Below are 17375 nucleotides of genomic sequence, written 5' to 3' on the forward strand. Positions count from 1 at the left end.
GGCACCAACTATAAATGCGCTTGGCACCAACCATTTCAAGGATGACGATACGAAAATATTACTCTAACATCCAAAACTCGAAAGTCTGATTCCAAATAATTTCATTTTACTTCAGAAACCTAAGAACAAAAAAAGGCAAATTGCCATTTCATAGTTTTGCCCAAGAGTGTGTCAAATTTTTTAATCGAACTTGCAAAGTCACCATGACTCCTCATTCATGGCTACCTTGAGAGTCACTTATTAATGTTGTAATATATAGAACAATAGACTTCCAACAGGCTCCATCAACACCTCCGATGCAGTGGGCCTTGGATAACGTCAGTTGTATATCGTACCGAACAAAACACAACTTTTTAATGTCAAAGATGAATGCAAAAACATTGCAGTCATAACAGAAGCAAAGGGGAAAAAAAAAAAATACACCACACGTTTTTTTTTTTTTCATCCCGTCCTTCTATAACCCAATTATGATGCCTTCTTCATCCACATCAGCACAGAGATGATTTAACGTTACTGTATGTCTTTCACATCGCAGCTGCTTACTAACCTTTACCAAGCATGTGAGGTCATAATCCCATCTTGAAGCATCTGTCTATGGCTTCAAGACGTCACATCCCCTGGCCGCCGGTATTAACAGAAGCACGACAAACACGAGTGATAAGCAATAAGGCACACGCACACACACACACGCTGCTTACATCACATTCTCCGAGCGTGAACGCAGTGATGAATGCATCTGATATCATTATGTGGATGGCATTCATCGTCGGCAAAGGGCAGTTTATCATGCGGCAGTTAACACAACAATTGCTGATAATAGTTATTTTATGCAAGTCTTACTCAAGCTGGAAAAGGAACAACTTCAAGAGTTGGATTTCACAACTGGACATGCACGAAAAACTTGACATACAAGCTGTTCAGCCTGGCAAGAGGTTACCGAGGATTGCATTTAAATGTGGAAACAAATACGGCCCTTCTGTCGATCATCCTTTTGAACAATGAATGTGACATGAATACTAAGTAAATTTTGTGGGATGAATATCAAATAAAGTTCATAAGACTAAGCATTTTTTTCTTTGTGTAGTATTAAATATACCATGGGGGGGGGGGGAGTTTCCGAAGTAGAGTCCAACTACAGAGGGTTACATTACCACACTCCAAACATTTTCAGCATATCAAACCACCTTCCCGAGAGGTCAGTAACAAGACCTATTTTGTTACAGCACTAGCTTTCTAATTTTAAGTGAATTCAAAACTGACTAAAATGAGGTTCACAAAGATTTGCCAGGGGAACCTACTGGATTTGACTGTTTGCATCACTGCTATGGCAGTGCATTGTAAATGGGCTGTACATGAAACTACACAAGTGCTACTGTAGTAACATTTTGTCTTATATGCGAGAGTGAAGTTCTACTAAGATGAATTATTATATTGTCCTTGGGATCCCAAAATCAAGTTTGTACGAAATACACCTTTGCAAGCACAAAAGGAATTGCATCACCCAAAGGCAGAAAGGTAACATTTTCAGTTCATATTGTTTATACAATTTTATTATGCTATTCTTCAGCACAACTATTCTTATCCTATTTGAGAAATTTTACCTTGGGAACAAAAGAAGTTACTCCAGATGTTCCAAAGCAAGTCATATTATAAGAAAGGATCGGCAGAGTACATAAAAAAAATTTAAAAAGCCTTGAGAGAAAAAAACCAAGTCTAACACGTATTCAACACCCTACTGTGATGCCTTCTTAGGATGCATAAATTAGGGATGTTGCGATTACTTCTGGCAGACAAGTGAATCAAGTGGCAAGATGAAAGCAAACGCTCAAGCAGAATGTTCAAGTAACTATGCTGGGGCATGAGGAATCATGAATATTCAGTAGAATACAAAATTAACATAAGAAACCACTTTGAAAAGACTAAATAACAACTCTGTACCATCTATTCTAAGACAGATGTTTCATCAATTTACGGGTCAACGTCGGACAGATATTTTAATGCATTTATAATACAGTAATAACGTCTTGAAGTATATACAGTACCATCTTTCAGAACTCTCTGAGGGGGATCTAGTAAAGCAGTAACCAGGAAAAAATATCACAAAGTAAAGATCACATTTGACTTTTGACTTTAAAAGGTGTCAAAATGTCACAGCTATATAAAAATTCCACCATTATATATTGAAAATTCCACCAATTATATATTAAATTAAATTCCACAATTATTTCACAATAGTACTGTATATAGCTTTGAAGGAAGATATATTGACTTGTAAGTCTGGGTAAATCAGGAATAGTTTATCCAGTATTGCATCTCAATATAAGCTAAATTACACACTGGACAAGTTGCCATACCAGTATAAAGATATCAAATTCCTACCCATGAACTACAGAAAACAATTCAGAGCCTAAATTTCAACATTTAATTATTCCTTGCAATTGGCTGCTCAGAATGCTAAATGCTAAGAATGTTCATAGGTTAGGTGTATAGACCATAGACTGGGTCAATGTTTGGTGGGGGTGGGGTGGGAGGGGGAGGGGAAAAAAGTAAGAAATCAGTGTAGAAAATTACAGTACATATCAAACCTACCACTTTCAAATTATCTCATGAGAGTTACAGGTACTCTACTGTACTTCATGATTGGTCAGCAAGACTGAATAGTTTGTGTATTTCCTGCATCATCTAGTCTTGACCGTTCAAACATGCCAACCAAACTTAGCCAATCTGTAAGAACAAGTTGTCTTACAACTGGCTCCAACTACATCATGCAACGGAGAGCGGTATACTGTGCATGTACTGAAAACTAATTAATGGATTCACCTAAAGTACTTTTCCCATGTGAATGATCACTGTTTTCTTTTCATTACACTTTTTCCTTTCTAGATGTCACATGTGGGGTGCCGCAAATGGTGTAGGATTTATCCATGTATGCACAGATCCACACCCCTTCTGTGTAAGATTAGAGGGATCATGAAGGTACGTTATCACATGCTATGAACAATAACAAACACCCCTCAGCTTAGAACCTTTTAACATCTCTAAAGGGATACCGATACAAATTCTTTTCCTCTTATCATAATTAATCATATTTATGTTAGATCATTCAAAAGCACTTTTAGAGGAAAATTCACTCAAATGCAGATCCAACTGGATTCAAGTGGATTGAAAACATCATAAAATAGATGTCAAGTGGATTGAAAACATCATTCGATTACAGGACTTCAGATTGGTAAAACTGGAATTGGTTGACGACCTAGAATGGTAATGAAGTGGGTCAATCGCAGTGCGTGCTAAAATCACATTTACAATGTTTGTACCTCTCACAATATTTGATAACTTACTAGCAAACCCGATTTCCCTAAAATCATGCACCAAACCACAGAGATCTACAAACATATTTTCTGCGATACCAAACAGAAATTCTGACCATGGCACTCCAAATTAACATTGGATCTACTGTTTTATATGCAGTTCTGTGTATAATTGCAACCCTTACAAAATTGACATATTTGTACCAAAGTTTATCATATCTGAGCACTTTTCTAAGAGCAAAAGAAGGAAGTCATCTATACAAAATTTGCCAGATAACTTCAAATGACATTTGACCTCCACCTGAAACAATAACAACCAAAACTCACCAAGGGGCATCTACATACCAAACTGTTGAAATTTTATGCCAAGCTGAACATGGTGAGTTATGTTTACAAGCCAAGGTACAACCTATGCTGCAGTACAGTAATATGTACACCTACATATATACAACACATAGCACACAGATTCCTTCTACTGTACCTCCAGCAAAGAATAAAAAACACTCCATTGACTTACTGTGACCTGTACATGTACTGTATGCATGCAATACACCTCCTTTGTATAAGCTTTTATCGACAAGGTACACACATACACAATTTCACTGAGCCTAAAAGAATGGGCATCATGGAGTTGCAATGACTTAACAATAGGTGGCCTGTAAAGTGTAAACACCACATTCAGATCTAGCACAGACTTCAAGTTCAACAGAGTGCCATTTTCACGATGCAGATCAAAAAGTGAGGTATTTTTAATGAGGGCAGCTCTAGACCAACACTATAAGCACAGAGAGATCTGTAAACTTTCAATATATTCCCTCTGCTACTGGTGGTACAGTAAGTCAACAACGTGAAGAAGACATGACGTTTACCAAAAATAAGATACAAAATCTTCACAACAGAACAAACTCTACCAAGTTGCTGCTATTTTGTACAATTATACATCAATGACAAATATGAAACGATCCTTCGGACAATATCAAGAGATTTGAAGTGCAACATTCATGTTCCTGAGTGTCTGCACATACGATGGTTTGATAGAACAAGCCTTGCAGAGACAGGTGCAAGTGTCCTAGCCAGGAAGACTAAACAGTTACATGTCATATAGTATTACAGGCATGATGAGGTCTACAAATGTCAACGTCAATAGAACAAACAAAAGGGTGTTATTTTGGGAGTCAAGCCATGTCCCTTTCAACTCAGGAGCTGACCTGAACTGATCACACAGACTTATCCTGTGCATGTAATTCCCTTGCTTTGATGATGACTGAGCAGAATCAGCTCCAACCCACCCCCCCCCCCCCTCCACCCCACATCCTCTCCCCTTGTACCATTATGATCTACTTGCAGGAGAAATGCAATTGCATCAACAGAGAACCAAGATTCACTGCAGGAAGGATTTATAGATTTATAGTGACATAACAGATCTTAGCAACCATGAGAAATAAATTGCTTTATTTTACAATTTCCACAGTTTGAACAAATGACAAGGACATTTGATTTAAAAAAGCATTTAAGAAAATACAGTTTGAACACTCAAACAGAAATACAATGGATTAAATAAGATATTGAGGATATTAATAAACATATATTATGGTCAGTGTACATATAAATACAACAAACATAATATGTACATACATATCGTAGAGATCTAGTATATAAAGACAACCACTGTGATTATATTTGGGGCACTGCTCACATACATTACAGTTTTAACTTTAAGGTTATTTGTTAATAAAGCAAAGAAGTCCCCAACATTGCTCAAACATTCCACATGAGAATTCAATTTTAGGATGGCTATGCATAAAATTGGATAGCTTTGAGTTTGAGCATACAGCTTACTGTAGGATACTGTGACTAAGTTTAGGCCTAGGGAGTAGCTTAGGTTAAGCCTATCCCTTAAACTCATCACAAGGATTCTTCATAAGTTTTAGGAATAATTTATCATTAAGAAGTGTTTTCATATTCCCTCTGCATAAGTTAAACAACAAATTTGTCCTGTCCAGTTTTGGCACCTAATTAGCTATTGTATGACACAGACTAATGTAGGCCAATCTGGACCAGAAGCTGTTGTTGCTGAATTTGACTACAGCTCCCTTAGCTTAGTCTAATGAGACCTAAGCCACAGGCCTCATCAGGGTACAGGGCTTGGTAGCAAAAGTACCCCAATTGAAAAATAAACAAATTACTAAATGCCGAGGTCGCTCACAATTATGGTTTGGGTCAGAGACATCGCTATAACCGACGGAATAGGCCAAACTGAAGTAGCGTAGTAAAGACTAACTTAGGCCAGAGTACAACTTAGTCAAGCCAAACATACGAACAATATGATCTGTATTTAGCTAGAATCAAGCATAGAATAGGCGCGAGCTACAAAACTTCCCCAAAAAATGCAACGCAACCCCCGTCACTTCATTAATTCGTTTTTCGTAGGCTAACGTGAATGACATACATGAATACATAGTTACATGCAGTGTAAACATGGCGCAGATATTTGACGCTCAGATATTGATAGACATCTGCTAAGTAATTCAAAACAAGCATTCACAGACAATTGTGGTCAGAAATTTACTCACAAGTAACAACCCTTTCGGTCGTCGACATTTTTCCGTCAGTGGCAGCCATGGTAAATAGTTCCGACTATCCACCAACAATGGTTAAAACGAACGATGGAAACCAATATTCCACGATATAACCAGATTATTTCCAGTAGATTTTCCTACTCTGATACGTCTGTGTGTGACTAGCAACCTACCGGTTCGCTATTAGCTATGTGATCAAGCCAGACTACCCTCAATTTTGAACGTTAAAAATACTACTATACTACGTACAGAATGTACTGCTATACGTACTTAAGTATGGACTGCTGGGCCTAACGCTACCACAGTGAACTCAACATACACACAAATACGCTGCCTAACAACTGCAGACAGGACTTATTTGCATAAAACGGTGTGAAAAGGAGGGCGCTACCCCGTGCGCTTTTTCAAAATATAAGTCCGCAACGTATAGAAGGGAAACTCCCTTTCTAAAGTGTACATTAAGGGGCGTGGTTAGTTGGTGCCGTTATCTCCTATGGGACTTTTTACAAGGTACCATACACTTCCCGTGATGGCAACAGTGATAGGATTATCATTGTATCCGTGTCTGAGGTCGAAGGGATTATCAACACATGTAGGCTGCGCTTAATATCATATACATTTCAGAAGTATATGCTACTTCAAACTGAATCAAATTTAACACGAAAGTACATATGAACAGGTCCTTTCCTCTTTTTCCCATGCAGACTACTCTACCCCTTCTCCAATTCGTGTCACCACCACGCTTACAAATATTTCCCAAGTTACAGGAAACAAAGCGGACAAATAGGTGTAAATAATGACAAAGTCAGTTTAGTGAGTCAGAGAGTAACTCCATAGTAAACCGATCTTAGACTCCAAAAGAATTTCACGCAAATTGGGTGCAGCTATGCAAATAGTTTTTAATTCCCATAATTCCAAGCTAGAGAGATATGTATCCAATCAGTGGTGTTAGTAGGCCTATGTTTAAGCCCTGGTTCAAGAATCAGAGCTGGGCCACTTAAACTTTACTTCATCTAACACTGCACTTGACACAGAGCCAAAGAGAAACAAAAGCATTCTTTCTGGCTGTCTTACGTGACTGGAAATTGCGATCCATTTGGGTCAAAATATCAGAACCAACCCATGGGGGCCCTTGGACGCCTGAACAGACTATTAATATGCCTCTGTATCCAGTAAAGTGTATATTACATGGTTTATTTCAAAGTTGAAACTCTGCAACTGGAAGTTAGAAAGTTCCGAGGACGTATACTTTAAAATACGACATTGCTCTGCTTTGATAAATCAAGAAATTAAAATTTAGTGATATTTTCCAACTTTTCCAATAGTACATAAGCCTAGTGGTCATTGTCTAAACATACCTACTAACTTCTTTTCTCAGAGGGTTGAGAATGAAAGGAGCCGTGTCTCAACCCCCCCCCCCCCCCAAGGTCGTTCTGCTATCAAAAACTCTGAATGGGTTTTTAAGTATTAAGAACTGCAACAGGGTTTGAGGTTTGTCTTATGCTTTCCTTTTTCATGTTTTCTTCTTTCAACCAAACTAGAGATCATTAATAAATAACTTCCATTTTTGAGCCTCCTAAAGTTTTTCCAACATTGAGAAGTGTTATATTAAAGATGATAGTATACTAGTGATGTAATATGCTTGTCAGATTTAATCAGGAGTAACCATTACTTGCATGACAGATTAAGACCCTCTAATTCCCAAAACACCATATGCTTCTTCCAACTCCATTTTGCTGGATCGACCTGAAAATACAAATTTGGTGCCTTACCTGAGAATGCTCACAGAGGCTCCTTGGGGTACCCTAGGGTCCTCACCTATCTATTGAATAGCAATACACTGACTAAGGGAGGAGGAAGAAAAGGGGAGGGAGGAGAGAGGAGAGAGGAGAGAGGAGGGAGGAGGGAGGAGGGAGGGGGGAGGAGGGAGGAGGGAGGAGGGAGGAGGGAGGAGGGAGGAGAGGATAGGCCAGACACCAGGAAACTGTCCCAACTAACTCCTTGGTAAAACTGTTGGCCTTTAGGAACATTGCATACATGTAACAGACCTGCTTTGACTATGTAACTAAGAACATCCAAAATATTTTCCCTCTCTTGCTTTCTTCAGTAGCAGGACATGACAACACCAACTGGTGCTATCGCTACATGCGTAACTATGGCGACTGAACAAGATACAATCATCACAACCATAGGAGGTGAGTATCTATGAGAAATTGACAATTTTAACCGGTATTTCTTTTATTTAAAGTTATATATATATATTTCTGTCTTTGAGGGAGAGATGTCTAACACATATTAAGCAAACTTCCACAGACAAAAAATATTTAAAAACCGTTGTTTACTATCCGTTTATTTCACATTGCCGTTAATTCACACATATATATTCCAAAGACTGGTTAAATAACAAAATCAGCACACCAGACTATTCAATTTTACAAACATTTGCATATCAATAGAGCAACCTTCCTTTCACTTCATGAAACACTAAACACGTAAAAGAAAATTAAGTCTTTACTTTTTACTATAAAAACATGAACTCATAGTAATTATTGGGGAAAAAAACAATCACAAGAAAACAAGGAATATTATAGATAAGTGCTTCTCATATATTAATAATTTCAATGTTATGTACGCGATGACGACGATCTTAAGTCTGTGCAGCAATATATCTCTTGTTTGAGGTTAACAGAAACACCCTACATATTTTATCACGCCTAAAATTGCAGATAAAAAAAAAAATCTGAAAAAGTACCCAAGTGGAAGAGATAAATATCTCTAAATTACTTGCAGGTAAAATACAAAAAAGGTACAGATTATGTAACATAATGCCTCATGACGAAATCTTTCTGACAGTTGTTCTAAAAGATGTCTTTATGCTTTATTATTTGTGCCTAGTACTTTTGGTACTTTTTATCACATTTTGGGAGTATTTCTGATTATTACTTAGCTTTGATTAGACAAATGCCATCTATCTTTATTTTATTTTATTTACTTATTTGTAAAATCACGAAATTTTTCTCAGAGTTTACTGATCAGGGGACTGATCAATATTTTCTGTTTGCAATGAGCTTCATTGATTGAAAGTACTGTACAATGACGAGAATTTAGCTCTGTTGAAAGCGTCTAATCTTACATTTAGTACACAAGCACATCATACATCAAAACTAGGTTGCATAAAGTATAGCAAATAGGTCAAAAGGTCATTGTCCACAATAAAGTTAACATTATAAACACTGATTAGAGATACATCCTGCATATGTTATTTAAAAACTCCAAAAATATTACGAACATCTTTCAAAGAATACACATCAATTAATTAACTAACAAAAGTGTATAATACATAACTTCAAATATTGCGACCTGATTAGCACAAAAATACCCACTCATATCCCATCCACCCCCCCCCCACCACCACCACCCCTACACCAGGCATAACACAAATATATGGAAAAACTCCTAAATTCCTTAGATTAACATCGAAGTTAGAAACATAATTGTATAAACACATATAGATACATCCCTATAGCTTGAAAAATATTTTTCAGTATGTACTCCTTTTACCGCCCCTCCCCTGCCTTCCTCATCCCCTCTGTCCACATCATCTATTAAAAATATTATCCAGTGGCGGAGCGTCCATACAGTCAGGGGGCGCGAATCCCCCCCCTGACGGACTCAAATGGACTGCTGGCGCCCTTTTCAGCTTTTTACTACTTTTACTTTTTTGCGATTATTGACTTTTTTATTGTCACATTTTGTTGGTGTAAGTTTCTGACAAAATGGCGATGACACCTATTTATTCTTTGTTTATCTGCAAATTAGCAAGGCCCAGAAAGGGTCATTTCCTGCTATCTAGGGAGTATCTTTACTAAAAACGCTCCGCGCCAACATGTGGTGGCGCTCCGCTTAGAAAGTGTCAAAAGCGCCCCTACAAGCCTTCTCGCCCCCTCTGACCAATACCCCTAGCTCCGCCACTGATATTATCTATTTTATAATCCCACAGGAGAATAACAAAACTGTTGAAAGCAAAAATTAAACAACCCATGAGTTTGTGCATAGTAACTGGGAACTCAGCAAATGTATTCTTGTGCATTTTTAAGGTGTTTGAGGGTACCTGAGGCAAAGAAACTGAAGTGAAAAATTGTAAGAAGAAACTATTAAACCGAACATAATTGCCTATCCTTCGACAAACTACCGCCCCCCTCCCATCCCCTCCCCCACCTGCAACCCACTCTCTCCGGCAGTGGTTTCACTGATACCAGACAATACAACTGAAACACATCTACTACATGAAGAATACTTAAATTATACAGAAAACAGAAAGGAAAGGAATGTTATTTAATTGATAGATCAAGGTTGATAAAATGTTGTCTCATACTTTACAAAATTAATAAAAAAAAGTAGCACTGTTACTATGGAAACGGGAATACATTAAAGAAACAGAAGTATCACTTAACCTTCTTGACACTGAAAACATTGTTGCCTCTTTTATCATATTAAACAGAGTCGAGCTAATACATTTGGAGTAAGGTTCTGCTGGTCACTTGCGGACAGGGTAGAGAAGGTTTGGAAGGGAGTTATTATTAGAAGAAAATATGAAAAACAGAACCAAGCTATTTATAACAGAGAGTTGAGTATGTTAGACTTTTATACATGCATAATCATCTTGTCAGGTGTAGAAACTTGTAAAGCATATGAAAGTTGTGGAATGATGACAGAAAGTAAGAACGTTAGTTTCATGGGTAGGATATTAGAATATTAGAAATCAGTGTGTAGCCTGTATGTAGACGGAAATAAAGCATGCACAGCACCTGAGTGCAGCTGTACAGCATGTAATTTGGGATGAGTAATGCAATTTATGTGATGACATTGTTCAGGCATGGTTTAGCATGGAATGAACATTTAAAGCAATTCTGTACCCATGCCGACATCCACACACAGCTGCACACCTATTGTAGCACAATCAAAACCTCTCTTTTCTAGTAGGTCTTATGTGCTATTGGCCTTTTGACTTCTTGGTTCAAAATGCAAACATTTCATCTTTTATGTCACAAAAAAATGCTGGTTTCTTCTTAGCCTCTTTTATCCTGAGCCCTAGCACTGCCAGTTGAATCACTGTACCAGGGTACAAAATTGACATCCCACTTTGCCCCTGGTTGGGGTACTACCCAGTACTCCAAGACACTTGCATAACATGTGATATGATATTTTATTAAATTTCATTCAGGTAACCTAGAAAATTGTAAGGATGCTAAGGGGAATGTATCATTTCAGAATCACACAAAGTATCTAAGATCAAAACTTCCTTTTGCCATTTCCAAAGCTTGTTTTTGCCAACTCAAAAGTCAACTATCTACATAGAAACGAAGGAACACCTAGTAATTTAATCTGTATCACACAAAGAGATAAAGACAGGGCTGTACAGATACAGAGTGACCAAATGCAATCGACAATGCATGCTTGGTTTTGTTGAGATATTAATTGATAAAAAATGGACAGAAACCTAATTACACAATTACTTTACAGCATTTATATAAAAGTCTGTGAACACAAAATTAATGATGCAAGATTGTGACCAACAAAATGCAAACTTGAATGAATTAATTGAATTAACTAAATGAATCCATTGAATAATTTAAATGGTGTACTGTTTCAAAATATGAATGCTATACGCTCTCTTTAGAAGACTTTGGAAGTCCAAGCTCCCCAACAAGGATGGTACTGTACGTGTACTAGTGTAGGATGCATCCGCTAATGTCGTAGTTGCGTGCTTTGATAACTAAAATATGAATGAAAATACATCTTTAATAAATAAACCACCATTTCCATACATTTCCTCAGGAAAGAATGGTTTACAAACACTCAGGATTTGTAGGAAACTGTGTCCAGTATAAAAGTCAAATATGTTTGTTTGCCTTGAAGTACAAGAACAGAGAAACAACATTATTGCTGTTATTCCTATGGCCTCTTTGTGTCTGAATCGGTACCTCTCTGTAAAGAGACCATCCTTGCCACACCACATGCATCAGAGACTAATTGAAAAACCAAACCAGACAATTTGTGCGGGCAAAACCATCTCAACGTGAAGCAATCTAATCAACCTCTCTCTCTCAGCCAGATGGAGACCTTTTCGGGATTCAAATTTTTGTCATAGTATTAAAAAAGCAGATGGGAAAATAAATGGCTGGGTGGCTTAGGTTTAATCACAATAGAGAAAATGTAACAAACTGCAGCAAAACCAAGATGGAAAAATTCCTACAGATGTCTTCTTCTTACTCAGAGGAAACCACTTTACACCCCCCCCCCCAACTTATCTCCAGTATCATTCCAACCCCCCTATCCAAACTGTCTAAGACAAAGAATAAACCAATTGTTTATGACTTGATTGAAATGAACCTGTATTAAATACTGTGGTAAACTAATACTTGATTCCAAACCCTCCATCCCTACCAACCCCGCCCCCCCTTTCCCACTACCCTAGCTGTCTAACACTAAGAATAAACCAATTGCTTATGACTTGATCAAAAAGAACATGTATTAAATACTGTGGTAAACTAATACTTCATTCCGAATCCTCCCCACCAAACCCCCCCCCCTCCCCTTCCTCACTATCTCAACCGTCTAAGACTAAGAATAAACCAATTGCTTATGACTTGATCAAAAAGAACTTGCATTGAATACTGTGGTAAACTAATACTTTGAAGAATACAAAACTGAATATATGAAGTTAATCCATTTTTGCTTTTTTCGTTGTTGTTAACATACTCACCCTCTGGTGCCCAATTAGCTATTGTATATCAATTACAGACAAATAACTCTCTTTAGTGCCTTTTAAGGGCACGATTGTCTTTTCAAGACAAAAAGAAAAGCGATCCACTACAGTACTGGTGTGGCCTTTAAGCTAATAACTGCAGCCCACGATAAGTTTTTCTACAACCTATATTTTGCATCCCAAGGAATCTCATAGCAGATATGAAGACTTTGTCTCTATAGGGCCAACTTGTGATTAATATATTTTAACATAACATAACAAATGGAAAATGCGAACATGTAATTTTCTGATCTTTTACATATTATAGTGTGTCCTTTTTGGTCACAGGAGTGAATATATAGTTAACTGCAATGGCACATGGATGGGTATAACAGTGCTTCCCGGTGAAATCTAATCTCTTGGTACAATTAAAGCTGCGATTTGCTTTTCATCTGTACTAATCAAATGAAAGCTGATTAAAAACCTACTTAAGAATTCCCTTGATTACTTAGCATGAAAGTGAAGAGCTGTGTTGCAATTTTAGTTGCATTAGGATATGAAATGGCCAAAAAAAATTGGAAAAAAAAAAATCTTCCAAACTCAACACAAAATGATGGCGTTAATTCGATAAACTAGCAAATAGTACTGTACATGACAGATGCAATGCAATTTACATACAAAACCCTGATCAACTGGAGGATCAAAAGATTAGGTCCAGTAACTAATATCACACATCAATAAAGTACACATATATATATAAGATCATAGAAACTTAACTATTAAACTTCAGTCATAAAGGGTTAAAGAGTGTTTTAACATTGAATTTAACTGCACACTTGGCATACATATAGAGTCATGAAAGCTGTGGATATGAAGCACACTGAATGGTCTCTTAAGTCGTAGAACGTCGATCACAAACCACACATCAATAAAGATTAAGATTTATAATAATAATTACTGAAAATTACCCTCGGCTAACATTACCTCAGTCAGTTAGTTTCTATTCATATTTACAGACTAAACAATTCACCAACCTGCCTGTCCCCTCAGTCTGTCTGACAGGAATCATTCGTAATTCTTCAAATTTGTTATTCATCAATATGCAAATATCAATATGCAATTATATCAATAAATTTGTTATTCATCAAATTTGTCATTCATCAAGCATTTACAGGCTTTCTAAGTGGTTGCGTAGTTTGTTCCAATCCCTCAAATCTCTGCGAATGCTGACATGATTAGTATGATAGACTTATATCGGTGTTAGGAAAACTATTACCTTAAAAAAATATGTATTTTCTTATTAATATCTGTCTCCTATAAAGGGAGCTGAAGGTATTGTACTAAAGCCTCACGAATGTGTACCCAATAATAGGACTGTAACCACTCAGGACAAACTACAAAATAGTTATAATTTATAAACAGGGAACAGATTAGTCCTCAAAGTTTCTATAGCACTTTAGAGGGCTCTGAACATTCCCTTACGAAATACTATGATACCTGTGTACAAAAGAACTGCTCTAACTCTTTGCACTTGTATAGCAATTTGCCCATTTCAAAATGCCGAATAAATTATTCCCTGATAAATATTCAAATAAATATATCGGAGACTTTTCCTTTGCTAGCAAACAGATAGCAACTCCCTACTCATTCCAATGATATTGTAGTTAGCATTGTAAACCTAAAAAAATATATATATACCAGCACACTGTCATTTATCTATTGGTGGGAACACTAACAGCTTATGGGTGAGGGGAAGGGGTGGGGGAGGGGTGGGAAGGGAAGGCAAGCAGGGAAAGGCTTGGGATATATTTGTCTCACCACTTCCTCTTGAGAGACAATTACATATCGCCTTTAATCTCTCAATGGAAAGTGACAATGTTGCCTACATTCAGTTTTAGCTTTGTCTCAGCTGCTTGTCATATTTCTCAGTCAGTTCTGACAGCTAATGTTCACTGCCAAAATTACTACAAAATGAAAATAATTAGATTTAAAAAAAAGTTAATTTCATATGAACTCATGGAGGGTTACATATCCTAGATTGTTTGATCAATATAGTACGACACTAAGCCATTTACTATTGAAACTTCATGATGATAAATTCCTAATTTTTGGTTAGATACTTATCGATGATGGAATTGGCATAGGATTGGTCAGCTGGAGACAGCATCTTGTGGATGTAACTGACTTCTTTGCTGGTGGTAGGGTGTGATGGATTATCGTACCCAGCACTGCTCAAAGATATTCCAGAGTCTGCCTTTCGGATCACCCGCAATGCCATCACGTCCGCTGCACCTCCTTCCATACCTCTGTGCTCCATTTTGCCTCCTGAAGCAAATCCTCCCACAATTTTATCGTCAAGTTCTGGGTAAGTGTTCTGTTCGTTTTCGTCCAACGTCAGTACTGTTGGGGATTTTCTCTTCTCCAGTGTAGTTCTTGGATTTGCCTCTTCAAAGGACAATTTCATCTTCACAGCTGCTACACCGGAGCTATGGTTTCTGGGAGACACATTTTGATTCCGAGGTGGCGTAACATCGGCTAACTTCTTAGGCTCTGTCAGCTGATCCGGTAGAGGTTGGAATTCCTCTTCCTCATTATCCATTGGAATGTTAAGATTTCTTGGTGAAGATGGATGACTTGTGGCAAATCCGTCCATGAAAGCTGTTGGGGTGTAGTAACGTTCCACTCTATCGACATCTCCCTCGGTCAGAGGGGTTGACTGGTACAGGAGCGGGACATTCTTGCTAGGTGAAGACCTTGGCAGAGGACTTGCCAGTGTTTCTCCCGTCTTTGAAGGTGGAAGATATTTTGCCCTGGAGTACCTAAGCTGCCTCCACCTAGGTACCCGACTAGATCCGGATATGATCTGGTGGACTTTTTGACTTCCATATTGACTGGAGTACATGGCGCCCTCTCTTGGCTTATGATTCAAGTTAGACTCTGACTGTACAGTGTTCAGGTGAGTCTTGCCTGAAGTGTTTCTTTTCCTATCACTGAGAATGTCCGTCTCGCTTCGACTTGCCGCAAGCCGGCCTTTGTATGGTGTCTGAGAATTGACAGGAAGGGTTTCATAATCTAATCTCCCTTCAAAAGGTTGTCTCTTCATGGGCAGGTTCAGGGTAGGTGTATAATATATGGAATGTTCAAGATGGTAATTTTCGGACGGTCTAGAGGAGGGCGTCTTGGTTCCCTTGGAAGTGACGTTGTCCGCCCTGTCAGCTACCACAGAACCTACAACTACCCTTCTCGGACCTTCTCCATGGCTTGCTTCAGATACCCTACCACCCATCAATGAATGTCTCTTCTCTGTTTCTTCATCTGCTTCTCCGTCTCTCAGATCTTCCATGGCATGAGCTCTGATCAAGCTACCCAGACTGGGTGATCTGAAACTCCTTTGAATGTGACCACCGACTCCGCCATCGACGAGCCCACCGTGAGCAGCTCTCGTCCTGCTGCCGTATTCCTCAAATGCATAATCAGAATCACTTTGCATAGTCTCAGATTCTGAAACATCGTAACTTCTTAAGCTCGACACATCTGATAATTGGCTTCTGGTGGCCGCTGACCTCTTCACTTCAGGTAACACTTTTACTGCTGTTTCAACCTCATTGCTACTCCCCTCTGCCTCACCTCTGCCACTAATAACCTCATTAATTACAGTGGAACTGTCTTCTTTACCCGAGGTTAAGGAAGAACCAGCAATTGGAAACTTCGGAACTGCATCTGCTTCACTTACATTCATATCGTCTTTGCTCTTTTTAATATCTGATCTAGGTAGATTATGGAATTCTTGAAACACTGAATCAATTGCGTCTGAATTTATCCTTGAACCGCCTGCCTTAATTTGATCCAGTTCTATATTTAATAAGATTCTATCCTCTTCAGCTATTTCAAGCCTCTTTCTCAGCTCTTTATATTCCTCCTTAACTTCTTCCAACTCCATTTTAGCAACGTCCACTCTCCCATCCCCTCGAAGAGGCTCACCTCCGATGTGAGAAATGAGTTTTTCGTTCTGTTTCCGTAAGATCTCCAAGTAGCGTTCGTATCGGCCCATCCTCTTCTCCTTGGTTTGTAGATCCACGGTCATATTTTCTATGTTCCTTGTCAGTTTTTGACATTTCACTCTTAAATCTCTGTTATCCTCCTCGACATTCCTCAAAGCATCTCTGGTCGTCTCATTCCTTTTCGAGGTTTGTGAGGAGTCTGTTCTATAAGAGGACAGCTCAGCTCTCAACTGCTTATTTTCTTCAGCGGTTCTCCTCATCAACTTTTCTAAGGCACTTTCTCGCTTGACCGTTGTTTCATTCTCTTCTCTGGATTCCTCAACTCTACTCTCCGTCCCGTTTCTGTATCCTACGCCTTGCCCCGCACCCGATCCGGTGGACCCTGCACCGGATTTCAATCTGTCTATTTCACCCTCCAGATGGTGACAGTGCCTTTGAAGAGCATCAAACTTTTGTTTCTTGAGCGAAACCTCACCTCTGGCATCGGCCAATTCTCGGAAGAGCCGTCTGTTCTCCTTTCTGAGCATCTCCAATTCCTGGATGAGTCTGGCTATCACTTTCTCCTCGTGTTTCCCAGACACCGTCTCCTGCAATTGCCCGAGGAGATACAATTCTCTCTCTTGTGCCGAGTCTAATTTCTGCCTCAACTGTTTGCCTTCTGTGCCGATGGTCTCCAGGAGACTGAGCAGTTCGTCTTCAAATGAATACTTGGCGGCTGCCACTGGGTAATCTGAAA

At 38.5% G+C, this 17375-nt stretch overlaps 2 protein-coding genes across 5 annotated transcripts in view; both read right to left on the reverse strand.

The window, feature by feature from the left end:
* The window catches only part of LOC139968665 (protein phosphatase 3 catalytic subunit alpha-like), a 128457-nt gene extending 122271 nt beyond the window's left edge, over nt 1-6186 (reverse strand). The window contains exon 1 of one of the 2 annotated variants that reach the window (XM_071972932.1): nt 5885-6186. In XM_071972932.1, coding sequence (XP_071829033.1) covers nt 5885-5933 — 49 coding nt within the window. In that variant the 5' untranslated portion in view covers nt 5934-6186. The remainder of the gene's footprint in view (nt 1-5884) is intronic. The other variant, XM_071972931.1, reaches the window with a different exon arrangement.
* Nucleotides 6187-8223: 2037 nt separating this feature from the next.
* Nucleotides 8224-17375, reverse strand: part of LOC139968659 (uncharacterized) — a 30415-nt gene continuing 21263 nt past the window's right edge. For all 3 annotated transcript variants that reach the window (XM_071972917.1, XM_071972918.1, XM_071972916.1), the window contains one exon: nt 8224-17369. In XM_071972917.1, coding sequence (XP_071829018.1) covers nt 14740-17369 — 2630 coding nt within the window. In that variant the 3' untranslated portion in view covers nt 8224-14739. The remainder of the gene's footprint in view (nt 17370-17375) is intronic.

The sequence above is a fragment of the Apostichopus japonicus genome, chromosome 6 (assembly GCF_037975245.1).
Source record: "Apostichopus japonicus isolate 1M-3 chromosome 6, ASM3797524v1, whole genome shotgun sequence".
In the NCBI taxonomy this organism is placed as follows: Eukaryota; Metazoa; Echinodermata; class Holothuroidea; order Aspidochirotida; family Stichopodidae; genus Apostichopus; species Apostichopus japonicus.